A 25,965-nucleotide genomic window follows, 5' to 3' on the forward strand; every position below is an offset into this window, starting at 1 on the left:
GGGGGGGGGGGGGGGGACTCGGGACCGGGACGCAGGGATGTCCACGGTGGGGTCCGGGAGGGGACCCGGGTGCAGGGACGTCCACAGTGGGGTCCAGGCTCAGGTAGTAGGCACGTCCACACTGGGGTGCGAATGCGCCGGTGTTGGGTTCCCTTGCGCACCCCCCCCCCCAACTCCGGCAAAGCCAGCCAGGCTGAAGTGCTTGTCGAGGGTCCCGCCCAGTCCTGGGCCCGCGGGCCCAGCACAGCCCCTGGGACTGCACGCACACCCGCCCCCTGCTTTGAGCTCAGCTGTGCAGAGACCTGGAGTCCCGTCCGCAGTGGAGCCTGACAGTCACAGGTTCTGGGGATCTGGACAGCTTCGGGGCCCTGGGTCTCCCCACCTGAGGCAGGAAAGGCGCGTGGAGGCCAGCCTCAGGAAGCCCGGACAGACAGACGGGGAGGGAGGGTCTGTTCCGCAGGCAGCGGGGGACCCCAGTGGCGGCCGCTGCCCAGGCCCCAGGAGCTCAGAGCCCCATTTCCCAGGCGGTACATGGGGCCCCGGGCTGTGGAGGGCGGGGCACAGGGGGCCAGTCAGGGAGCTGCCGGCCAGGAGCTGGGTCTCCAAGGAGGGAGGAAGGGAGAAAGTGGAGGAGGGGAAGGGAGGGGGAGGGGGGAAGAGAGAGAGGAGGGGGGAGGGGAAGATGAGGGAGGCGAAGGGAGGGAGGGGGAGGGAGGGGAGGGGAGAAGAGAGGGCGGAGGGAGGAGGGGAAAGAAGGGGGAGGGGGGCAGGAGGAGGAGGAGGCAGGGACCGCGGGCGCGGAAAGAGGCGCCGCGGGGCTGCTGGGCGGGGAGCCCCCGAGGCGGCGCCTGGCACCCCCCCTTCCCCCGCCCCGGCCCCAGTAGCCGGACCGCTCTGCGGGCGGAGGGCGCAGGGGGCAGTCGCGCGGGGTTCCGCCGCACACGTTGGGCTGTCCTGTGCGCGCTCTGGGTCCCGGCTGGCCTCGGGCAGGCAGGGCAGAGCCCGCACCAGGCGCACGTGCGGAGCGCCCTGCGCCCAGGAGCCGACGGGACGAGGCTCCGGGTCACCGGGGTCAGCGTCAGGGTGGGTCGGTCTGCAGGTGTGCACGTGCCCTGGAATGCGCCTCCGCCGACGCGGACGGAGGCCACACGCCCTGGCCCGGCCGGGACCGGGACAAGAGCCACTCAGGCCAGAGGGCCACACACTTCAGTAAAGGCCGCGGTCGGATTGCAGACCAACGTCCTCAGAGATCACAGGCGCCGAGGACATGAGGCCATCCGAGCTCTGATGAAAGTCCTGTTTGCTCTGGGCCTGGGGTCCAGAGTGACCGGAACAGCAGCCAAAGCACGGCCAGGCTCTCAGGATGTCCTCCCATCCTGTCCCCTGACCCTGACCCCGTGGTCACACTCAGGACACCCTCCTGTCCCTGTCCCCTGACCCTGACCCCGTGGTCACACTCAGGACACCCTCCTGTCCCTGTCCCCTGACCCTGACCCCGTGGTCACACTCAGGACACCCTCCTGTCCCTGACCACTGACCGCTGACCCCGCGGGTCCCCTCAGGACATCTTCCCGTCCTCTGGGAGGGTCTGGTCCCTGCAGGTGGGGCTGCCCGGGACGTATGGGGCACGCCCGCCTCCCACCGCGCCCTGCTCTCCCGGCTCGGGTCCTGCCAGGACGTAGGGGGTGCAGCCTGGGGCCCGTGTGGGGTTGGGCGTGACTGTCTGGAGGTGGCCCCTCCTCCTCGCGGGGGCGGGGGTTCCCGGCGTCCAATGGCGAGGCCAGAGCATTTTAGGAAGTGCTTGACTTCGCTGCTGGGGGAAGGCGCCTCGCCGGAAAGTCCGCTGGCGAGTCTGCGGCGCGCGGTGAGTGCCTCCGGGCGGGTGGCGGGTCCCTGCGGGGACAGTGGGGACAGGTGGGGACGGGGTGGGGGGTCCCGGCCTGGAGCTCGGGCGGGGCGCGTCCTGGGCTCAGGCCTCGCCGGAAAGTCCGCTGGAGAGTCTGCGGCGCGCGGTGAGCGCCTCCGGGCGGGTCGCGGGTCCCTGCGGAGACAGTGGGGACAGGTGGGGACAGCGGGGGGGGGGGGGGGGGTCCCGGCCTGGGGCGGGGGAGGGGCACGGCACGTCCTCCGGACCGGATGGGAAGGGTTAGCAAGAGGGGCCGCCACAGGCTCGACTCCGGGCTCCGCGGCCGCAGGAACTCGCCGTGGTCAGCGCTGACCCGCTCCGGGGTGGTGAGGGCGGCAGGTGCCGGTGCGTCCTCAGACCCTGCTCTGCCGCTGGCGCAGGACTTAGCGCCCCAGGTGTCATCGCGGGTCCTTGGGGCTGGGGCAGAGCCTGCGTGCGCGCAGGCGGGCCGGGGAGCGTTGGGGACCGTGAACGGGACAGAATGTCACGCGGGTTTGCCGGCGGCACGTCCGTCCTTTTATTCACCTAAGAGCTATTTCCTGAGTGCGACTGTCGCCAGCCACCACCTCCGGATGCGCCGCGTGGACACGGAGCCACCTCCCCGAAGGCTCACGAGTGGGAGGCTGCTGTGTCTCACCTGCTTGGGCCGGGAGCCTGCAAACCTGCCCTCACCCGGTTTTGTGCAATCAACCCCCTCCTTCCCAGGGCACCCCTGAGCCGTGCCTTGATGTGATCAGAGAGGGTGGAGGCTGTCCAGCTGTCGAAGGGCTGGGCTCCGGAGAGGACATGGGGTGCTGGGGCGCCCAGGAGCTCTCACAGGGGCTGGGGTCGGCGGAGGGGACTCAGAGTGCTGGTGCTCCCAGGACCTTCCCAGGGGCTGGGCTCACGGGAAGGGACTCGGGGTGTGGGGGATCCCAGACCTCTCCCAGAGGCTGGGCTCAGCAGAGGGGATTCGGGGTGCTGGTGCTCCCAGGACCTTCCCAGGGGCTGGGCTCAGCAGAGAGGATTCGGGGTGCTGGGGCGCCCAGGACCTTCCCAGGGGCTGGGCTCAGCGGAGGGGCTCGGGGTGCTGGGGATCCCAGACCTCTCCCAGGGGCTGGGCTTTGGAGAGGACTCGGGGTGCCGGGTTCCCAGGATGTCTCCCAGGGGCTGGGGTCGACAGAGGGGACTCGGGGTGCTGGTGCTCCCAGGACCTTCCCCAGGGGCTGGGCTTGGCGGAGGGGACTTGGGGTGCTGATGCTCCCAGACTTCTCCCAGGGGCTGGGGTCGGTGGAGGGAACTCCGGGTGCTGGGGCTCCCAGGATGTCTCCCAGGGGCTGGGCTTATCGGAGGGGGCTCGGGGTGCTGGTGCTCCCAGGAACTCTCGCAGGGGCTAGGCTTGGTGGAGGGGACTGGGAGTTTTGGTGCTCCCAGGACCTTCCCCTGGGGCTGGGCTCCAGAGAGGACTCGGGGTGCTGGTGCTCCCAGGACCTTCCCCAGGGGCTGGGCTCGGCGGAGGGGACTCGGGGGGCTGGGGCGCCGAGGAGCTCTCCCAGGTGCAGGGGCAGAGGCATCTCTTCAGGTGGACATTTCACGTCTACATGGAAACTGCCTTCACGCAGACAAACTAGTGCCCCGTTGGGCAGTTTCTCTGGGGTCTGTTGCTCCCTCCAGCTGGTAGGAACCCTAATGCCCAGGGGCACATTCTGGGGGAGGGGGTGTGTTTCGTTACCTGTCAGCTGAAACTCACAGAGTGGTTTTCCTTGGAAGCCAAATGGTGAGCCCCTGGCAGATCTCAGGGTTCACCCAAGGTGCCTCTTCCTGGGGCCATTGAGACGTGGGCCCTGCTGGGATGGGACTGGGGAGGACTCAGTTGGGTGGGACAAGGCCCCCCGGGCGGCAGCTGGGAGACGCATAGCCACAGCCCCTGCTCTGTGTGTCCTAGCTGGGGCTGACCACACTCCCAGATGAGGTCCAGCCGACACATACAGGGGGTCCTGAGGCTGGGGCTACACGGTCCCCGGTCTGCCCACTTTCCAGACACCTGCATGGCCGGAGGGCAGGCGGTGGCCCATCTGCCCCTGGATGGCACAGTGCCTTGAGGAATGTCTCCTGTGTGCATAGGCCAGCCCCAGACCACCTGGATGCTTGCCGCCCCCCGCGGGAGGGCCGGGGTCCCACACTCACTCCTGCAGGGACACTGATGGACTGGGTGTGAGCTGGGAGAGCCCTGGGACCCACCATGAGGGAAGATGGATGGCAGGGGTGCTAGCTCTAGGACCCTCTTATGGACGGGGGTAGGGTTAGGGTTAGGGATCAGGCTTTTGTCTGCTGAGGCAGAATGAGAATCAATACTGTACTGTTGGCTGTTGGTGCACTCGACACAGTGTAGACAAGGAACAAATTTTTTCTAACCTCTTAGATTCTGGGACCAGGACCTGCAAATTAAAATGACAAAGAGGGGGGCGCCTGGGTGGCTCAGTCGGTTAAGCATCCGACTTCAGCTCAGGCCATGATCTCGGTCTGTGAGTTCAAGCCCCGCGTCAGGCTCTGTGCTGACAGCTCAGAGCCTGGAGCTTGCTTCAGATTCTGTGTCTCCCTCTCTCTCTGCCCCTCCCCTGCTCATGCTCTGTCTCTCTCTGTATCAAAAATAAATAAAAAACTTTTAAAAAAAATTTTAAAATGACAAAGAGGGGCCCCTGTGTGGTTCAGTCAATTGAGCATCAGCTTATGTCACAATTTCCTGGTTTGTGAGTTTGAGCCTCGCATCAGGCTCTGCCTTGACAGTGTGAATCCTGCTTGTGATTCTCTCTCTGTCTCTCTCTCTCTCTCCCTCTCAAAATAAATTAAATAAACTTAAAAATAAAATTAGATAAGATGACCACAGAGGGGAGCACCTGGCTGGCTCAGTCAGTGGAGCATGCCTTCTGGACCCCAGAGTCGTTGGTTCAAGCCCCATGTCGGGTGCACAGCTTATGTTATAAACAAACAAACAAACAAACAAATAAATGAAATGACAGAAGACAGATGGACGGGGGACAGGGTTTATTCTGGATGTTTGTAGAGGCCTTCCCAGAAGAGGAGTGGACCCAGGGAGACAGTTGGACGTTAGGCCTTATCTGCCATTTCACCAAAGGTTGATGAATTTGTGTGGAATTGACAAGCCAGAGTGAAAGGGCTGGGGGTTGTAGGGACCCTAAATCCTGAGAAGGTAGCTGGCTGGGGGAGGCTAAGGGCAGGGTCAGTGTTACTCCTTGAGGCTAGTTGTGCAGACCTAAGGGGGGTGCCCTCCCCTTCCTGGTACAGGGGATGGAAGCGGACGGCTGCACAGAGGGAAATTTATACCTGCTTGCAGGCGAGGGTTAGGGTTAGGGTTAGGGTTAGGGTTAGGGTTAGGGTTAGACGAGGAGGGAGGAGAGTTTTTCTTGTTTCTGCTTTTCTTCAGTCTTCTTCCGCTCAAAATAACCCTTAGGGTGAAGTGGCTTATTTCCAGGGAAGCCAAGTCTGACCCCCTCACTGTGTGTACAGAGAGCTTCCACGGCTGGGGACGTGCTGGGGGAAGAGGCCACGTGGGAATCTGGTGGCGGGTCACAGCTCAACCCAGGATAGGCTCCTGTCTTTGGGGCTCCTTTTCTGGGCAGGCGATGTCCTGTGCCCACCTGTGTCTCGGCTTATCCTGAGAGTAAATTACACCCCATGCGTGTTCATCACCTGGCAGATGCTGGGAAGACAGTGGCCAGGGCCGTAGGTTAAGGACCAGGAGACACCTCCTCCTCTCCCCTAGCCCCAGACGTCTCCCCATTGCTTCTAAGGGAGCACTGGCTTCCGTGGGAACAGATCTCAGATTCCCTGCACCACAGCCCAGCACCCCAACCCAAGGAGGCAGAGGGCAGGGTGCTGACCTGGGCCCCCAAGGCACCACCACCCCCAGGATTGAAGCCCTGCAGCCACAGACCTGGCCAACTGGCGTGTGAGCCCCTCTGCGCGGCGGGGGTGGCGGGGTGGAGGGATTAGCGCAAGACTGGAGCAGGGGCCACCGGCAGGGGGTAGGGTGCACACTTTGCCAGCGCCCCCCAGGAGAGTGGCTCTGGGCCCTTTGGTTTACGTCAGCAAAACTTTGTTTCCTTCCTCAGGTCGCACCGAGTGGCCCCTGATGGGCGGACAGGTAAGCGCTTCTGGCAACTTCCAGGGCTGCGGCACAAATGCAGACTGGATGTCGGCGCTGTGCCCCCTGCTCTGGGATGTGCCTCTGCACCACCTGTCCATCCCAGGTGAGGTCTTCTGCGTCCCCCAGGGGTGCGGCCGGCCATGGGGTGGGGCCTGAGTGCACGGAAACCGCAGGAACCATGCACGCATGCACACAATATAGGCACACACACGCACGCACACAACACAGACACTCATGCGTGCACACACATACACACAGTACAGGCACACACGCATGCACATAATACAGCACACATACACATGCACTCATGCACGCACACATGTATGGACACAAGACAGACATATACACATGCACACAGAAACAGGCACGCTTGTGCACACGTGCACACACATATACACAGACACGCGCGCATGCACACAATACGGACACATGCGTGCACACACATGCACATAAGACAGACACATGTGTACATGCATGCACACAGTACAGGCACACACATATGCACACAATATAGGCACACGCACGCACACAACACAGACACTCATGCGTGCACACACATGCACACAGTACAGGCACACACGCATGCACACAATACAGCACACATACACATGCACACATGCACGCACACACGTATGGACACAAGACAGACACATTCACACAGAAACAGGCACGCGTGTGCACACATGCACACACATGTACACAGACACACACGCATGCACACAATACGGACACACATGCATGCACACACACGCAGACAGTACAGGCACACGCATGCGGGAACATGATACAGACACACATGCGTGCACACATGCACATAAGACAGACACATGTGTACACATGCATGCACACAGTACAGGCACACACATACGCACACAATATGGACACATGCATGCACACAGTACAGGCACACATGTGCACACAATACAGCACACATACACATGCACACATGCACGCACACACGTATGGACACAAGATAGACACACATACACACTCACAGAAACAGGCACGTGTGTGCACACATGCACACACATGTATACAGACACACACTCATGCACACAATACGGACACACATGCGTGCACACACACGCAGACAGTACAGGCACACACATGCATGCACACGATACAGACACACATGCGTGCACACACATGCACATAAGACACACATGTGTACACATGTATGCACACAGTACAGGCACACATATGCACACAATATGGACACACATGCATGCACACAATACAGGCACACACGTGCACACAATATAGGCACACACGCACACAATACAGACACGCATATGTGCACACACGCACACAATGCAGTCACACATATACACACACGTGCACACAATACAGGCACACACACACATGGATGCGATACAGACACATGTACACCTGATACAGGCACACATACGCATGCACACACATGTACACACAGACACACAGGCATACACACACCACATGCACACACATGCACCAAATGACCGTCTTCCCTTCTCCGTCTCCTTCATTCTGATGTGGCCCAGCAGGCACGTGCACAGTCCCAGGGAGTGTGGCTGAGGGGAGATGTGATGGCATAGGGATTTGGGGTACTGCTCCCCCTCCAGTCTGTCCCTCTGTGTAGGGAACCCACTAGCCCTTCAGCTGTAAGGACCGAGCACTGCGTTCCTGCGGGGCACCTCGAGCCGCCAGCTGGCTGTGAGCCATCCCTATCACAGGACCTGTGGGACCATAGGTCTGGTGCGGCCAGAGCAGCTGGCTGGCAGGTCAGGCCCAGTCGAGGAGGGCTGGGAGTGCAGGGGAGGGAGAGAGGGGCAGAGGGGCAGCAGGGACAGAACCCCCCCCTCTGGGGACAGAACCCTCCCCTCTGAGAACAGAATCCCCCCTCTGGGGACAGAGTCCCCCCCCCCCCGGGAACAGAACCCCCCCTCTGGGAAAAGAACCCACCCTCTCTGAGGACAGAACCCCCCTCCTGGGGACAGAACCCCCTCCCTGGGGACAGAACCCTCCCCTTTAGGAACAGAACCCTCCCTCTGGGGACAGAACCCCCCCTCTGGGGACAGAACCCCCCCTCCTGGGGACAGAACCCCTCTCTCCGGGACGCCTGCCAGGCCTGCGCGGGGCACGACCTGGTGACCCTGAGTCCTGCTGGGCTCCATCTGGGCCCTTGCGGCTCCAGTGGCCCCGGAACCAGTGGCCGCCGCTCCCCACTGATGAGCATGTGGGCATTACCAGCCTTTTGTTTTTGCCAAAACCAAGGGCTGTAGTGGACCCACTCCGTGTCTCCACGTCCATGCACGTGCGGTATCTGGAGATCCTCCCTCAAAAATAAGCAGGTTTCTCACCTGGGTACATTTTTGTGGGTTTTCAGATTGAGCCACGTTTTCACCCTGTCCTAGCGCTTTCCTTTGGGATTTTACGAAGACTTCTCAAAAACGTTTAAATGCTTGATTCGAATGCGGTTTCTCTTGATGGGGCAGGACCCAGTCTGGTTATTTCCCAGATGGCTGTCTGCTGTTTGTCAGCTGGACTCCCACAGTGGCCCGAGTCCCAACACCTGAATGACTTCACAGACGAGAGAGAGTCCCTGGGGGTCAGGCTGTGTCCCCGCTGGGCCCGAGGGGTGACCACACAAACCCGATTCTAGGCACTGACCAGTGCCTACAAATTCACGTCCCGCATAGCCTCAGAACGGGGCCTTATGTGGAAATAGGGTGTTTGCCGATGTCAGTAAGTGAAGGATCTGAGATGAGCCCATCCTGGGTCAGGGTGGCCCTGAATCCAATGGCAAGTGTCCTTGTAGGAGACAGAAGGGGAGACACAGACACAGAGGAGAAGCCACGTGAAGACAGAGGCAGAGATGAGGAGGACAGGCCCACGAGCCCAGGGACCCCTGGAGCCCCAGAAGCTGGAAGAGGCAGGAAGGACCGTCTGCTGGAGCCTCTGGAGGGACTTTGGTCCCGCCCCCTTGGATCTCAGTGGTCCCGCCCTGCCTGGATATCAGACTTCTGGCCGCCAGAGCTGGGATACAATTAATTTTTGTTCTTTGAAGCCTCCCACTTTGTAAGGGAGCCACAAAAAACTCATAGAGCCAATACATAATAATTGCAGACAAATGCAAACGTGTAAGTTAAAAAAAATTACATTCTCTGTGACGTATATAGATTTGTCTGCAGTTTATAGTTCTATATTATAATATATATGTGAATCCATTTACATATAGGGGTAATCCATTTTTATATATAAAGATATATACTATAAACGAAAAGAAGGCCCAACTGTACAATTTTTGATCTACGTTTTCACTTAGCATAATATTGTCTGCATTTTCTGTATCAGCAAATATGGAGCCGCAGTATCATCTTACTGGCTGTGTGCCCTCCGCTGACATTCGTATAGGAGTGTATGTAAGTGAGGACTGTCCCTGGGCGTGGGGACCGTCCACTTCCCCATCGCAAGCTTCTCCAGGCGCATCCTGAGTCTTGGACTCTTGACCAGGTGGTGGGAGGGGATCCCTCCCACGGCCCTCTGCCTTCATGTCATGCCCTATGGCCACGCCCCCGTCATCGGTGTCAGGAACCCCTGGCCACACCCACGTGCTCCAGGAGAGAGGTGTGTCACTGTGCTCTCACTCCCTGGTGATCACATCACAGGGTTTCCAGTTTGCCCTGGGGCCATTTTCCTTGTGGGAGGCGGTTTCCGGGTGGTTCCAGGGGATCTGCAGGGAACTCTTCTGGGACGAACAGCCACCAAGGGCCCAGGGCATGCCCTTCTTCAGGCCCGTCCCCTCCCCTCCCCTCCCCTCCCCTCCGTGCCCCGCAGAAGCAGGTGGCCTCTGGGGAGCGTGTGGGAGAGTAGCTCCCTTAGGGGTCAGATCCGGGGAGCGGGGGCAGCTGTGGGCGGTAGGGGACGTCCCAGCACCACAGGGGAAAGGGCCCCTAGTCCCCAAGGCGCCGTGTCCAGGTGGCTGTGAAAGTGTCCTGGGGCCGCTGTAACAAAGGGCCACAATCTGTGTGGTTCCAAACAGCTGTGTGAACTCACAGCTCTGGGGCCAGAAATGTGCACGGGTGTGACCTTTCAGTGCCCACAGGCCCGGCTCCTTCTCTTTTCTCTGCTGCCTCCAGCCTCCGTCTTCTCCTTTCATACGTTTGCGTTCGGGGTTGTCCTCAGAAAGATTTCCTGGCACATTCCGACAGAGCAGGACGGCTTCGTTTCTCCAGCTAAGCCTGTAAACGTCGTGGGTTCCGCGGGATGGGACGCAGGGCCCAGGAACCTCTCCCGATCTCGGTGCTCACTGATTTTGTCCAGCGAGCAGATCGCCTCCGTTATAACACCTTAGATGCGCAAAACCGCGCCCGTCTTTGAAGTCAGCGCTCTGATGCGGTGATCTGTGGAATCAGCAGCACCGGGTCTCAGCGATTCCGGCAGCTTCGCTTTTTTATACGTATTTGTGCTTATTTACACGGACGTCCCTGTACAACATGCGAACGTTCGCACCCAGTAAACGTGCCGCTTTCTTCTTCAAGAGTTTCTGGAAAACCTTCACGGACGTCAGTGCGGACGGACATGGGGGTGTTTCTCCAGGTCAGGGGGGCACGTTGGTGGCTGTGCTGGATGAGGATCACTTGGCGCGGAAAGGTCCCCGAAACCAGGGGCGGAGTTCCCCGCGAGGAACCGCGTGGTGTCATGTGGCATCTCCTCTGTGTCTGTGTCTCTCCTCGTGTCCCTTAAAAGGACACCCAGGTTTAGGGCCACCCTGGTCCTGGACGACCCTGTCCCCATCGGCACGGTGGGCATGAGTTTGGGGCAGTACCCACCGCCGGGCACGGGGCGCCTGGTGGAGGGGGCTCCCGGGGCGCCCGGCAGCGGGGGCTCACGGGGCGCCCGGCGGAGGGGGCTCCCGGGTGCAAAGTCCCCTCGGGTTTGCTTGCAGGGAGTCACGACACCATGACGTACTGCTTGGACAAGAAGTCGCCCATTGCACAGAGCCAGTCCCGGCTGCTGCAGCTGCTGGGCAAGGTCCTTCCCTGCATCACACGCCCCATCGTGCTCAAGTGGTCCACCACCCAGGTGAGGGGCGCGGGGCCCTGGGGCCGGCCGATCAGTGCCATCTGCCGGGTGGGTGCCCTCCCCGGCAGGGCAAACACTACTGAAAACAGACGTTTGGCCAACCCAGCCCAGCAGCCACAAACAATGCACGTCCCCGTGTCTTTGTGAGGTGTTTTGCCGGCTGGAGGCAGGCCGCACGGGATCCCACTTCAGAGCCCCCAGTCCTGGGGAACCTCCTCTGGGCCGTGCCGTTGTCTAGAGGCCTGTTTAGAGACGGGCACACGTTTGAAAAGGAGGAGAAAGAACCCACAATGACAGGTTTCTGCCCTGAATGCTCAGGGAGGGACAGGGAGGGGCCGGGTCCCCACATCCTGAGAGGGGTCAGTCTCTCCTGTCTGATTGGGGTTTGCTCAAACTCCCTGCCGAGGCCTCTGCTCCTGGGGGTCTGAGGGCATTGTGAGCACTGGGGTGGGGGGGGGTCGTCCTGGGGTAGGGTGTACATGGAAAGGAAGGTCTGGGTGATGTGCAGTCTGAGGGTCACCTGGGGCGTCCCGGTTGGGGGTGGGGTGACCCGGAGGGTCCCGGTGGAGGGTGGGGAGAGCAGACCCAGGGTGACCCGTGGCGTCCTGGTGGGGGGGGTGGGGAGAGCAGACTCAGGGAGACCCAGGGCATCCTGGTGGGGGGTGGGGTGACCCGGAGGGTCCCGGTGGGGGGTGGGGAGAGCAGACCCAGGGTGACCCGGGGCGTCCTGGTGGGGGGTGGGGAGAGCAGACCCAGGGTGACCCGGGGTGTCCTGGTGGGGGGTGGGGTGACCCGGAGGGTTCCGGTGGGGGGTGGTGGGGAGAGCAGACCCAGGGTGACTCGGGGCGTCCTGGTGGGGAATGGGGAGAGCAGACCCAGGGTGACCCGGGGTGTCCTGGTGGGGGGTGGGGAGAGCAGACTCAGGGAGACCCAGGGCATCCTGGTGGGGGGTGGGGTGACCCGGAGGGTCCCGGTGGGGGGTGGGGAGAGCAGACCCAGGGTGACCCCGGGCGTCCCGGTGGGGGATGGGGAGAGCAGACCCAGGGTGACCTGGGGTGTCCTGGTGGGGGGCGGGGAGAGCAGACTCAGGGAGACCCAGGGCATCCTGGTGGGGGGTGGGGTGACCCGGAGGGTCCCGGTGGGGGGTGGGGAGAGCAGACCCAGGGTGACCCCGGGCGTCCCGGTGGGGGATGGGGAGAGCAGACCCAGGGTGACCTGGGGTGTCCTGGTGGGGGGCGGGGAGAGCAGACTCAGGGAGACCCAGGGCATCCTGGTGGGGGGTGGGGTGACCCGGAGGGTCCCGGTGGGGGGTGGGGAGAGCAGACCCAGGGTGACCCGGGGCGTCCTGGTGGGGGGTAGGGAGAGCAGACCCAGGGTGACCCGGGGTGTCCTGGTGGGGGGCGGCGAGAGCAGACTCAGGGAGACCCAGGGCATCCTGGTGGGGGGTGGGGTGACCCGGAGGGTCCCGGTGGGGGGTGGGGAGAGCAGACCCAGGGTGACCCGGGGTGTCCTGGTGGGAGGCGGGGAGAGCAGACTCAGGGAGACCCAGGGCATCCTGGTGGGGGGTGGGGTGACCCGGAGGGTCGGGGGGGGGGGGTGGGGAGAGCAGACCCAGGGTGACCCGGGGCGTCCTGGTAGGGAATGGGGAGAGCAGACTCAGGGAGACCCAGGGCACCTTGGTGTAGGGTGGGGTGACCCAGAGGGTCCCAGTGGGGGTTGGGGAGAGCAGACCCAGGGTGACCCGTGGCGTCCCGGTGGGGAATGGGGAGAGCAGACCCAGGGTGACCTCGGGCATCCCGGTGGGGGAGGGGCAGGCAGCTGGCCGTATGGCCGTCACCGCACAGTGTCAGTGAGGGAGGAGAGGCACGTGATGGTTCCAGGTTCTGGCAGCAATGCAGGACCCACCTGGGGAGCAGCCCAGCCCCCCACCGCCGCTTGTGGGGGGCTCAGGGGTCCGAATTCTCTGCTCCCTGGACGTGTGCATTGGAAACTCCGGGTTCCCGGAGGCCCCAGTCCCGGGCTCTGGTGCTTTGTAATCGCCGCGCAGCAGGAATTCAAGTCACGAGGGCAGCAGGAATCCCTCTGGGGACCTGCCTGTCTGGAATGTGGAGAAACCAGATTCCCTACTTGTGTGAGGTGTTTGCACTGGCCAGCCTGAAATGTCACCACAGAGCCCTGCGGGAGGGGTCAGCGGGTTCACTGCCGTCCTGGAGATGGGGTCCCGCGGTGCTGGGGTCCCAAGATGCTGGGGTCCCACCGAGCTGGGTGCCCGCGGTGCTGGGGTCCTGGGTGGTTCTGGGTCCCATGGTGCTGGGGGCCTGTGATGCTGGGGTCCTGAGTGGCGATGGGTCCCAGCAGTGCTGGGGTCCTGGACGGTGCTGGGGTCCCACGGTGCTGGGGGCATGCAGTGCTGGGGTCCTGGGTGCTGGGTCCCCGCAGTGCCATGTCCCACGGTTCTGGGGTCCCCACAGTGTTGGGTCTCTCGGTGCTGGGGTCTCATGGTGCTGGGTCCCCACGGTGCTGGGTCCTACGTGGTGGTGGGGTCCCGTGGTGCTAGGGTCCTGAGTGGTGATGGGTCCCAGCAGTGCTGGGGTCCTGGACAGTGCTGGGTCCCCACAGGGCTGGGTCTCTCAGTGCTGGGCCCTATAGTGCTGGGGTCTCGTGGTGCTGGGTCCCATGGTGCTGGGGGCCTGTGATGCTGGGGTCCTGAGTGGCGATGGGTCCCAGCAGTGCTGGGGTCCTGGACGGTGCTGGGGTCCCACAGTGCTGGGTCTCTCAGTGTTGGGGTCTCCTTGTGCTGGGCCCTACAGTGCTGGGGTCTCGTGGTGCTGGGTCCCCGTGGTGCTGGGGTCTCGTGGTGCTGGGGGCCATGAGGAGGTCTGGGTGGGGGTATGCTGTTGTAAAGTCTGGGTGCCTCCAGGGGATCGGTTGAGGAAACAACCAGAACCGCTTGTTCATAAGCACCGGCCACAGGAAAGCGTATGGGGTGCGTCCACAGCCGGGAAGCTGTGCACACCCTGAGTTTCTGCAGAACGCCCCAGGCCACACGGTGCCATCGCCAATGCACACCGTTCGGGAAGAAGCACCGGGGAGGGCATCATGTTAAGTTTGTAGCTCACACACGGAGGGGAAGGGGCAGGAACGCCCCATCCAGCTCCAGGGAGGTTCTCGGCCGCAGCCGCCGTGTTGCGTCCCCAGGTGTAGGCAGGGATCCGCCCTGGGCGGTCAGACCGCGCGCGCGTCCTGTGACGACCTCCTCAGATCCCGCGGCTTTACTAATACTGATACCGCGAGCACCTAGTTTACGTTCTGAAAAGACACCATACGCGTGTGAAGGGGTGTTTTACGGGAGAAAATGTTCACTTCTCAGTCCTGTCCGTCCACGACCTCAGCCCACCTGAGGCACAAGCCTGTGCCCCGGGGAGTAGCCAGCTGGGTGCTTTCCTGTCCCCGGAGTCCGCTCCTGCAGAGAGCTTGGGGTCCCTGAGCGAGGGCCGACCTGGGCGTCAAGGCCCCTCGCAGGTGGTTCTGCACGGTGGGGGGAGAGGGGGGAGCACCTGGCTGGACCTCACCCCCCCACACACACAGTAGGGGACACGAAAGCCTCTAGGTAGCCTCCTGAGCCCGAGTGCTGCATGTTTCCACAGGGGGGCTCACAGGAGGGACCCTGGCTCCCTGCAGGGCCGCAAGGATGTACAAATTACTTAACTCTCGCTTTTTCCATTGTCACGTTGTGTGGGAGGGTGCGGCCTTTCCCTCCTTTACCCTCTGTGGATTGGATTCCTTCCTGCCTGTCCTCCTGCTGTTTGTGGCGTGGGGACGGTGCCCACCTCCGCTGACCCTCCTCCGCGCGTCCTGACCGCCAAGGGTGCAGGTGCGGCCCTGGGGGCCTGGCTCAGGGCTGCTGAGGCCCAGAGAGCGTTCCTTCCCGGTGCCCGCCCCGGGCGAGGGGGAGGCGGGACCCTGCAGGGCAGCGCCGAGGGGGCGTGGACGGCAGGACAGGGCCTCCCCAGGCTCCGTCTGTGGCTCACCGTGGCCAGTGTCACCCGAAAGCATGTGCCCAGTGCCAGGCTGTGCGCGGCGTCCAGACCGCAGCCGGCACCTAGAACAGCTCTTGATTCGACCTCAGACAGCGTGGCCCAGAGGGGGCATCTCCGGCCGGACCGTGAGCCCTGGACTGGGGGGGGGGGGGGGGGGCAATGAGCCGAGGCGGGAGCCCCACGGCCCCCAGCAGCGACGACGGAGCTCTGTCCACAGGTGCTGGGTGTCACGGAGCAGCTGGACGCCGGGGTGCGGTACCTGGACCTGCGGGTCGCGCACATGCCGGAGGGTTCGGAGAACAACCTGCACTTCGTGCACATGGTGTACTCGACTGCGCTGGTGGAGGTGCGGGGGGAGGGGCAGGGGGGAGGGGCGGAGTGGCGGGGGAGGGGGATGGTATACACGTCTGCGGGGGGGGGGGGGGGCGGAGGGGGAGGGGAAGGTGCGGCGGGGAGGGGGTTGGAGAGTGGGAGGGGAGGTGGGGGGGCGGGGGAGGGGGATGGTGTACTGGACCGCGCTGGTGGAGGTGTGGGGGGTGCATGGGGTCACGGGGTTGAGGAGGGGGGGCGCGGGGGAAGTGGGGAGGGGAGGAGGGCGAGGTCGCGGAGGGGGGGCGGGGCGGCTGGCGCACGGAGGGGCTCGGGTGCTGGAGGGGCTCGGGTGCTGGGCGGCTGCTGCGGGGAGGCCCGCATGCGGTGATGCGCACCCTTGTGGGGTCCAGCCGTCCAGAGGTTACGACTCTTGACCTCTCCTGGGTTTTGCAAACCTGGGGCCGCTTGTCTTCCTGCCTTTGGTTGGGGCCTGGGGCGTCTTGCACTGTCTCCTCCGCCACAACCTGAGTGGCTCTGAAGTCCGAATATGAGGAGTCACCCTCTCGCTCAGCCTGACTCCCCCCTGCCGTCCAGGACGCCTGGGGCCGGGTGACACCATTCCGGGACCTCACTCCACATGCCACTTGCCGGGCTTTGCATGTTCCCTGCACTTGCAGACTTTACACCTTTGCACACACGGTGCCCTGTGCAGTGAGGGTGCACACACATGGCCACACACACACACACACACACACACACACAAGCATATGCTTCTCCCCGAGGATAATGGCTGGCAGCCCGGCAGTCGTTGGTGAGGCTGCATTGGCTATTTGTTGGCCCAGGACCCAGGCCCGTTTGCCCAGTGGGTTCTGTTTACAGAAGGCCCTTGGGCCTGTGGGAGTGTCCTCAGCTTCCTGGCCCCCCTCGGGACGGTCCGACTGAGCCCCTTTCTCTCTTGTGCAGGACACCCTCACGGAGATCTCAGAGTGGCTGGAGAGCCACCCCCAGGAGGTGGTCATCCTGGCCTGCAGGGACTTCGATGGCCTGACGGACAACCTGCATGAGTACCTAGTGGCCTGTATCAACAACATCTTTGGGGACATGCTGTGTCCCCGAGGGGTAGGAAGGGCCCCTTTGGCGCAGGTGGGGGGCAGGAGTATGATTGTAGACTCCCCTGCGTGCTTGGTTCTGCTGTGCATGATGGTGAGATAATTCCGGTGCTGGGGGTGGGGGCGCTGCTGGAGTGCTCTCTGTGATGCGCCCAAGGAGAAAGACCACTGCCCACCCCCCGCCCACAGTGTGCCCCGCGCACCACTGTGCCACATACACAACCTGGGAGTGCGAGGTCCAGGCGGGGACGAGGCTGGGAGTTTGAGGTCCAGGCAGGGCTGAGGCCTGTCTCCTGGGCACGTAGACCCGTCTTCCCGCTGTGTCCTCACGTGGTCGTCCCTCTGTGCGTGTCTGTGTCTTCATCCACCCTTCTCCAGTCCTATTGGATCAGGGCTCATCCTAACGATCTGATTTTACCTCCGTTATCTACTTCAAGACCCCACCTCCAAATACAGTCACGTTCTGGGGTATCGGGGTGAGGACTTCAACTTAAGAATTCAGAGGGGACACGGTTGAGCCCACAACACACCTAGTCTTTGTGATCCAGATAATTTGTGCCATTTGCTGGCGACGGCTGGAGCTACCCTCCCTGGGTCTCCGGGAAGCTGAAAAGTTAACTCCATATCCATTTCGGGTCCATTTTACGTCACTTTGTTGGGGCGTTTCTCCAAGTTCGTCCTATGAGCCTGGTCTGAGGCCAAAACAAGACAGTGGGGCTGCTGTGACCCAGGGCACCCAGGTGCTTGGGGCTTCTGAGGGAAGGTGGCAGGAGCAGCTGTTAGGGGACAGACCGCCAGGCTGAGTCTCCAGAGGGAACGTCACAGAGGGGAGACGGAAGAGGGTGGGAGGTCCACGTACAAAATCACTGGTCCTTCGAGCACTGGTCCTTGTAGTAACACGTGCTTGACCTTCCTGACACACCTGGCTATTCGACGGGCAGGGACTCTGGGGGTCAGCGTGAGCTCAGGGTGCTGTTGGTAACACTTCTGTCTGGGTCACAGACATTCCAGAGGCCAAGGAGCAGTTGTAGATGCTGCCTGCCCCCCCCATGTCCCTACTACAGGCACCCCAATGATGCCACATCCCTGCGTCTCTCAGACACCCTGATAACCGACCACCGTTGCTCTCAGACACCCCGATCCTCCACCATCAGTGTCTCTCACACTCCCCGATACTCCACCATCAGTCTCTCTCACCCTGCTCTCCACCATGAGTCTCTCACACTCCCCGATACTCCACCTTCAGTCTCTCACCCTGATCTTCCACCATCAGTCTCTCTCACACACCCAATCCTCCACCATCAGTCTCTCTCACCCTGCTCTCCACCATCAGTCCTTCACACTCCCCGATACTCCACCATCAGTCTCTCACCCCAATCCTCCACCATCAGTCTCTCTCACCCTGTTCTCCACCATTAGTCTCTCTCTCATACACCCGATCCTCCACCATCAGTCTCTCACCCCAATCCTCCACCATCATTCTCTCTCAGACACCTGATCCTCCACCATCAGTTTCTCACCTTCATCCTCCACCATCAGTCTCTCTTACCCCGGTCTCCACCATGAGTCTCTTATACACCTTGATCCTCCACCATCAGTCTCTCACCCCGATCCTCCACCATCAGTCTCTCTCAGACAACCGATCCTCCACCATCAGTCTCTCACCCTCATCCTCCACCATCAGTCTCTCACACACCCCAATCCTCCGCCATCAGTCTCTCTCACCCTGTTCTCCACCACCAGTCTGTTTCATTACCCAATCCTCCACCATCAGTCTCTCACTCCCATCCTCCACCATCAGTCTCTCACCCTCCCCGATCCTCCACCATCAGTCTCTCAACCCCATCTTCCACCATCAGTCTTTCTCACCCTCTCTCCACCATCATTCTCTCTCAGACACCCTCATCCTCCACCATCAGTCTGTTTCACTCCCCAATCCTCCACCATCAGTCTCTCACCCCCATCCTCCACCATCAGTCTCTCACACTCCCCGACCAGTCTCTCTCAGGTACCCGCTACTCCTCCTTCCTCTCCAGGAGGTGCCGACATTGAACCAGCTGTGGACACGCGGCCAGCAGGTCATTCTGTCCTACGAGGAGGCGAGTGTCGTGAGCCGGCACAGGGAGCTGTGGCCTGGGATCCCCTACTGGTGGGGGGACCAGGTGAAACCCCAGGAGCTCATCCACTACCTGGAGCACATGAAGAGGTGTGGCCGCCCAGGTGAGCAGTGTGGGTCGGTCACACATGGCACCTGCAGGGCTCACACACACGTTATCGCTCACGGGTTTGCTTTCGGCTCTTAGGGAAGAACTTTAGAAGTCATGTAGCGTGTGTGTGTGCGCGCGTAACATGTATGGACTCGTGTGTGGCTGTGTGAGCACGTGTCTGTACGTGGGTACGTGTACATGTGTGCACAGATGCACAGATGCACAGAGGAACAGATAAGCCCATACACACGACGCGGTTTGAAGTGTTGGGGTTCTGAGCCGATGGCCAAGAAAGAAAGGATTGTTGCGCTATTTGGGTGCAAACAGGTGCTTTTATTACAGCGGGGGGGACAGGACTGTGGGCGGAACGGGGTTGTGAGGGGTGACTGATACTTGGGAGGTGGGGGAGGTGAAGGGACGGAAGTTCCAGAAGGATTTCATATGCTAACGAGGACTCCGGAGGCTGGAGGCCTGGCTATTGTCAAGCTAAGGTCATTTCCCCTCTAGCAACGCATGAACTTTAAGAGGGTAGGGAGTTGCTGGAGAGATGTTTCCCTCTGAGGGTGTCAAGGGTTCGCCAATGGCCGCAGGTTATAAGGACATTTAATAGCATCTCTGCCTTTGTTTCCCACATCTCTCCCCCCTGAACAATGTTGACATTTAAATCTTTGGGTTTTCTTTTTTTAAAACGTTTATTTATTTTTGAGACCGAGAGAGACAGAGCATGAATGGGGGAGGGTCAGAGGGAGGGAGACACAGAACCCAAAACAGGCTCCAGGCTCTGAGCTGTCGGCACTGCACGGAGCCCGACGCGGGGCTCGAACTCACAGTCTCTCTCCCTGTGCCCCCTCCCCCCAACTCTCTCTCTCAATCTAGAGGTAAAAATAGAAACAAACAAAACCAAAAAACTAAAAAAAAAAAAAAAAAAATTAGTATTTACAAAGACGTGTTGTTGAAACATAATTTTTCCCTGCAATTACCCTCATTTGGAGAAGTAGCCAAGTCAAGACTCCTCTGTTTGTAAACCGAATCCAGTGCTAATAAACTTGGCCTAATTATTTACATCACCTCAGCAGGAATGGTGATAAGCCATACAGATTTTTCAAAATTTGCTTCGCAAATTTCGTAAGGAATCTCTCAACTGAGCCAAGCGTAGCCTCTCCAGGCCAGAAGCCAAGGCAAGTACTTCCGTCAGACCTGCCTGCTGTACCTGTAGAATGGGGCCAACTCCTGGTCACGAGGTCCCCAAATATCCTGAGGTTGCTGCACCTGCCAGGAAGTGACCTGTACTCACCTGGTGAGGCTGCTGGGAGCTCTGTGAGCAGGTACCCAGCCAACGTTTCCAAGGGGCTCGATGGCTCCGTGTTTCGTAAAGTCAGCCTTAGTTCCTTAGAGCTGTCTGGTCATATGTGAGTCTACACAGGTCACTCACAAATAGGACATTCCAGAAACTTCAGGAATTTCGGGGCACCTGGGTGGCTAAGTCATTTCGGTCGGATGAGTGTCGACTCTTGATTTCGACCCTCCCCTGCTCAAGCTCGCTGGTGCAAAAAGAAAATAAACTTTAAAAAAAAAAAAAACACACTTTAGGAATTGCATAGTCTCCAGAATAGTTCTAGCATTTGCCCTAAGACCTATTATTTATTTAATGATGCTTCCTGAGTCACCTAACGTACCAAAGAAGCAAATCTAATTGGTCAAAAAGACTTTATTTACAATTTAAATCTTGGGGAAGTTTGTTTAAAAAGCCTTAAAGAAGTTACAAAGCACGCGCCTTAATAGGATTACCTACCATCACAAAGTTATTTATTTAACCAAGGAGGCAATAAAAGATTCCAAAGGCAAGTGTGTAGGGTTATACAGTTATTAGCAAAACTTAGCTCTTTTAACACTGAGACTTAAGTAATCAAAGACCTGATAAACAAAAAATGTAGAAACTGGCTTTCTTGGCAGGTAACAGAGAAAAAAACCCTTTGTTTACATGTTCTTATCAAAAGCAGGCTAACAATAAAAAAAAAGTCCTTTTTTATAACAGAGAAATCAGAATTCCAAACTTATACCAGTGTACTTTTAAAATCCCCTCATTATGGGGTGCCTGGGTGGCTCAGTTGGTTGAGAATCCAACTCTTGGTTTCAACTCACGTCATGATCTGACAGTTTGTGAGTTTGAGCCCCACATGGGGCTCTGTGCTGACAGCGTGGAGCGTCTCTCTCTCTCTCTCTCTCTCTCTCTCTCTCTCAAAATAAATACACATTAAAAAATCCATGCATTTCAACTTTAGTCCTGACCACACACAAAATTCCTTTCCAAAGATTTCCCTTTTTAAACCCTCTACACCTTTTTTTTTCATCCAGTGTTGTTTCCCTTATTTCCATCAGGGTTAATTACATTTAGCAGCATTTTCAAAAATGTTTATTTATTTTTGAGAAGGACTGTGAGTGGGGGAGGGACAGAGAGAGAGAGAGGAAGACAGAGGATGTGAAGCCGGCTCCAGGGTTAGACCCACGAACTGCGCGATCATGACCCGAGCCGAAGCCAGACGCCTAACCGACTGAGCCACCCGGGCGCCCCATTTAGCAGAATTTTTCGTGTTAGAAACCTTAGTCTCCAGTGGAAATTAACTGGTAACCAATTGTAAACTGTTCAGCCAGAAGTCTCTAGATGGCAGATTTATGAATCTAAAATTTAAAGCACAAATTAAATGAAAACATTTAAGCAGAAAGCATGTTTTCGAGCAGATTTAAATGCCCTGAGCTTCTCTGCAGTAAGAAGCCGAAAAACCACAAACCTACCTTCAGTAATCAATCCATGCTTCAGGGCCACGTCCTATTAGGGAAAGGTCTGGATGTCCAAGGAATTCAGTCCAATTTGTCATCGCAGCAAAGCTTTAAAAGTCTCGGGTCACCACAGACTTTGCAAGCTATGTTAAGAACACCCGTGAAAACTGAGAAATCAAGCATCATTTTAGGTCGTCTTTTTGCTGACCAGTTGCGACAGAGATAACACGACCTGACCTCACCTTTAGTGAGCCCGAATAGAATAGCAGCGTGGTATTTAAGGCTCGTGAGTCTAAAGACAGGTGCATCTTAAGTAAACCGACAAATTTAAATTAGCTTAAACACCGAATTATATTCTGCTTGTGTCCATTTGAAAGCCAATCAGCTTGTTCCCCACTGTCAGTTTTTCGGGGATGCGGGCAGGGATCTCTGAAGTGGGCGCTGTGAGTCCGGGGCCGGTGTTTGCTCCTTGCGGGGAGGGGATGGGGAGCCCGGGCTCCGAGCTGGGCCAGGAACCGGTGGTGGGCCAGCAACTGGACCACCCAAGGTGGTGCAAGGTGCAAAATAAGGAGGAGAGGCAAAAGAGGAGAGACGTCCCAGAAGGCAGAGAAAGGGCTTCCTGATGGATTCTAAGCCTCCTAGACTCGGACAGATGAGCAGACACCGTGGGGTTTCCCACCACAGTGGACGCGTGCTGTTTTCACAGCTGCTTGGGAACATGCCAGAAAGTCCCCGTCCCGAGGCAGACTAACCACAGCTGGCTCCGATGATCGCGGCTGTTATCCCGGGAAATGACTTCGGGAGAAGCCCCTGCATCTATTTGACGAGGAACAGACAGGGTCAGCGTCCCCTTTGCTAGGACGGCCTGGGTGCCATCAAGAGGACGCCTGTCTACATAATTATCGCCAGGGAGTTTGCTGGCCTGGGCCAGACACATCCTGCCAGAGCCGCTTAGGTCCGGGCTGATGTGGAAAATGTTGGGGTTCGGAGACGGCAGCCCAGCAAGCATTCTCGAGACGTTTTTGGTGCAACAGGTGGCTTTATCAAAGCGCAGGGACCGGGCCGTGGGCCGGAAGTGCTGCTCTGGGATGGAGGAGAGGCTGGTTATACACTCGTGTGAGCTGGGGGCGGTGAGGTCAAGGGAAGCGCCCAGAAGGACCTTCGTATGCTAAGGAAGATCAGGGATCCTCAGGGATCCTGGAGGCCCGGCTGGCGGCTGGCGGCTGGCGTCAGGCTGCCGGTGTTTTTCCCTCTAGCGAAGCCTGAACGTTAGGACAGAGGACGTTCCCAGAGAAATCGCGGACTCGCGAGCGCTGTCCAGTGATGGTCAGTGGGCTGCAGCTTGTAAGAAATTCCATTGTGTCCGCGTTTCCTTTTTGCTTTAATTCCCCGCGTCACGTACACACGCACGACGCACGTACGCACATCCACGAGACATCTACGTGTGTGTACATATGTGGACACGCACCTGTGGTATCGCTAGCGAGGTGCGGAGACTCGGGTCTACAGCCTGCCCCAGCTCTGCGCTGCAGGTGTGCGACACGCGTCGTGGGCAGTGTGCTGTGCTCGCGCCCACACGCGCGGTACAGACTCCCACGCGTGCTGCACGCACACCCACACGCACTCCACACACTCTCCACAAGCATCCACACACACTCACACGCTCTACGTGCACCCCACGAGGTCTACACGCACCCACACGCGCGCCACACGCACCCACACACGCTCTAGACGCACCCATTCACTCCACACACAGTCTACACGCACCCACACGTCTAAATGCACCCACACGCGCTCTGCACACACCACGCACACACGCACTCTACACACACCACGCACCCACACGCTCTCCACACGCACCTACACGCGCTTCACACACACCCACATGTCCTCTACACACACCCACGGACGCTCTAGACGCACCCACACGTCTACACGCACCCACACGCGCTCTACACACACACAGGCTCCACACACACCCACACGCGCTCCGAGCATGCCTCCTGCTCGCCCTGTCACGCCTCTGTGTGCTCACAAACCTGTTTCAGAAGCCATGTTGTAACCCGAGAGACGGACATAAGGCCCGGCCCCAAGGCCACCCGAGAAGCAGGTTGTGACATGGTATCTCGCACTCTCGTGTTTCTCCGCTTGACAAGCGTGCACTCTGAGGGTTAGAAGGAAAACCGTCGGGGAGACACCAAAAGTCTGACTGTGGCGCCTGCCAACTCGCCTGTGGTGGGAGTGGGGGGCTCTCAGACCTTTGTCCAGGGGTTCCCACCCACACAGGTGCTGAGCCCCTCCCAGAGATTCTGCGATGTGTCTGAGGATTCTGGGCCACCCCCCCCCCCGAAATCCACTGGCTGACACGCGGTGTGTGAGTGTCCATTTGCCGCTGTGACAAATAGTGGTTACTGTGTCCACCACACAGGAGTGGGACATACACGTCGCTGGGGACATTATTCCGTCCAGCACGTGGGACATCTCTGGGGACATTCGTGTGTCCGCCGCTCAGGGTCAAGGGGTGGACGTCTGTGGGGACATCAGTGTGTCCGTCGTGTGGGGGGTCGGGGCATGGTCATCTCTGGGGATGTTATTCCGTCCACCACACGGGAATCAAGACATGCACATCCCTGCGGACATTATCTGTCCCCATGCTGGGTGGCAGGAGTCTGGCACTGATGTGGACACGTGTGTCCCCGCCGTCGGAACCCTAATCTGCACGCGGCTCTGAGAGTCTGTGCTCAGAAGTGTGTGGACACTAGGGCCGGGGGAGCCTGACTGCCGTGGCACCAGCTTCCTCTCCTTCCTCTTCCAGGCGGGCTGTTCGTGGCGGGCATCAACCTGACGGAGAACCTGACGTACATTCTGGCGCACCTGTCTGAGTCCTTGGAGAAGATGACGCTCCCCAACCTGCCGTACCTGTGCGCGTGGGTGCGTGAGCAGTGCCCTGGGCCGGGCGTGCGGTGCACCAACATCATCGCGGGGGACTTCATCGGGGCGGACACGTTTGTCAGCGACGTCATCAGGCTCAACGACAAGCTGCTGCGATGCTGACACGGAGCACGGGCACGGGGCGGGGGGGGGGGGTCGCGGGGCAGGGTCCACCTTCCCCCATCCACGGAGCGCCCCCCGCGGGTGACACCCAGCCTCGCGGCTCCTGGGGGCGGGAGTGGAAAGCACACACTGGTGATCAGCAGAGACGTGTGGTCGAATCCTCAGAGGAAGAAGGACCCGGAACCTGGGATCTGCTTCTTCAGGTTTAGCAGCAGCTGTGGCTTCCGTGGGCGGGTGCCGTGGCTGCCGTGGGGCAACCCCTCGCCTGGGGCTGTGGTGGCAGCAGGATGACCTATGACACTTTCCCAGAGCTGCATAAAGCCCGAAAGTACCGCGTCTGTGGGGTAGGGACTGGGCATGTCCGATCCACGGAGAAAACCACTAAAACGGGGAAGAGATACTGTTGTTTCCGGTGAAACCACCGCACGTTTGCTTGTCCCCAGGCCACGGTTCCTGGGGCTGCTTCTCTGGCTTTTCCGACAGGGACGGAAGGAGCAGAGGGCCCTCGAAGGAGGTGTCTGGCACACACTCCCTCACTTTCCAGATGCCTCCCTGGCGCTCTCTTCGAGCCAGTGTGGGCCCGCACGCGTGACGGGCAGCTGGGTGCCCACCCTGGGCGCTGCTGTGGCATCCCGGGGCCCGCCGGGAGGCCACCTTCAGGCATCCCCGGAAATTAGGCCAAGCGGTGCTGGGGTTTCCCCTCTCTGGCACACGTGCCACTCCTCTCCCAGGACCACGTTGGGCAGTGGTCAGTTTTCCAACATCCTTGTTCTGTGGTTTCTTAGGGTCTGTCTGTCCGTCTGTCTGTCTCTATTTGCCCAAGATGCGAACTCTATTTTGTTCTTTTCTCTGTTCGTGGTGCTCTGGCGTCTGGGGGCCTTGCGGCTCCCCCCCTCAGGGCTAGCGGATTCCTAATCAGAGACGGCAACCACGGGCTCGGGAGCACACGCTATATGCGAGCAAAGCAACGCCATCATCCAGCCTGCGCTCGCCAAGCCCACATGCATAGGCTTCGAGCTGACCCCTGAGCCGACACGGGCACGCGCTGGAGATACTGTGGGTTTCGGTCCAGCGAAACTGCAATAAAGTGCATCAGATGAATTGTTTGGTTTCCCGGGACATACAAAAGTTGTGTGTTGACGAAGTAGTCTATTAACCACGCACCGATCGCGTGGTGTCCAGAAAAACAGTGCTCGTGCCTTAACTGAAACATACCGTATCGCTCAAAAAAAACCAAAAAATGCTAACCATCCCTTGAGCTGTCGGTGAGTCCCTGCCACCGGGCAGAGATCACCTTAACGGACACGGTCATAACGAAAACGTGGGAAACACGGCGAGAATGACCAAC

At 59.6% G+C, this 25,965-nt stretch overlaps 1 protein-coding gene and 2 long non-coding RNA genes across 5 annotated transcripts; all 3 read left to right on the plus strand.

Annotated features, from left to right (window-relative positions):
* Positions 1 to 1,703: 1,703 nt before the first annotated feature.
* PLCXD1 (phosphatidylinositol specific phospholipase C X domain containing 1) lies at positions 1,704 to 25,718 on the plus strand. 3 transcript variants are annotated; one of them, XM_086696537.1, is made up of 7 exons: positions 1,717 to 1,864; positions 6,019 to 6,156; positions 10,981 to 11,117; positions 15,375 to 15,503; positions 16,433 to 16,588; positions 18,615 to 18,798; positions 24,379 to 25,718. In XM_086696537.1, the coding sequence occupies exons 2-7, from the start codon at positions 6,039 to 6,041 to the stop codon at positions 24,615 to 24,617; spliced, it is 963 nt and encodes a 320-aa protein (XP_086552663.1). In that variant the 5' UTR covers positions 1,717 to 1,864; positions 6,019 to 6,038; the 3' UTR covers positions 24,618 to 25,718. The 3 variants fall into 3 exon arrangements, with proteins under 3 accessions (XP_086552665.1, XP_086552663.1, XP_086552664.1); XM_086696538.1 differs by lacking the exon at positions 1,717 to 1,864 and adding an exon at positions 1,991 to 2,012; XM_086696539.1 differs by lacking the exon at positions 15,375 to 15,503 and having other exon boundaries at positions 1,704 to 1,864.
* On the plus strand, positions 6,163 to 9,206 carry LOC147571206 (uncharacterized). Its single transcript, XR_015247621.1, has 2 exons — positions 6,163 to 6,810; positions 6,873 to 9,206. It is a non-coding gene; the product is annotated as an uncharacterized LOC147571206 (long non-coding RNA).
* On the plus strand, positions 18,806 to 21,018 carry LOC147571207 (uncharacterized). The gene is made up of 2 exons (XR_015247622.1): positions 18,806 to 19,991; positions 20,111 to 21,018. It is a non-coding gene; the product is annotated as an uncharacterized LOC147571207 (long non-coding RNA).
* Positions 25,719 to 25,965: the final 247 nt, after the last annotated feature.

Source organism: Puma concolor, unplaced genomic scaffold, assembly GCF_028749965.1.
Source record: "Puma concolor isolate L17-30 unplaced genomic scaffold, mPumCon1.1.hap2 unalloc_scaffold_45, whole genome shotgun sequence".
NCBI lineage: Eukaryota > Metazoa > Chordata > Mammalia > Carnivora > Felidae > Puma > Puma concolor.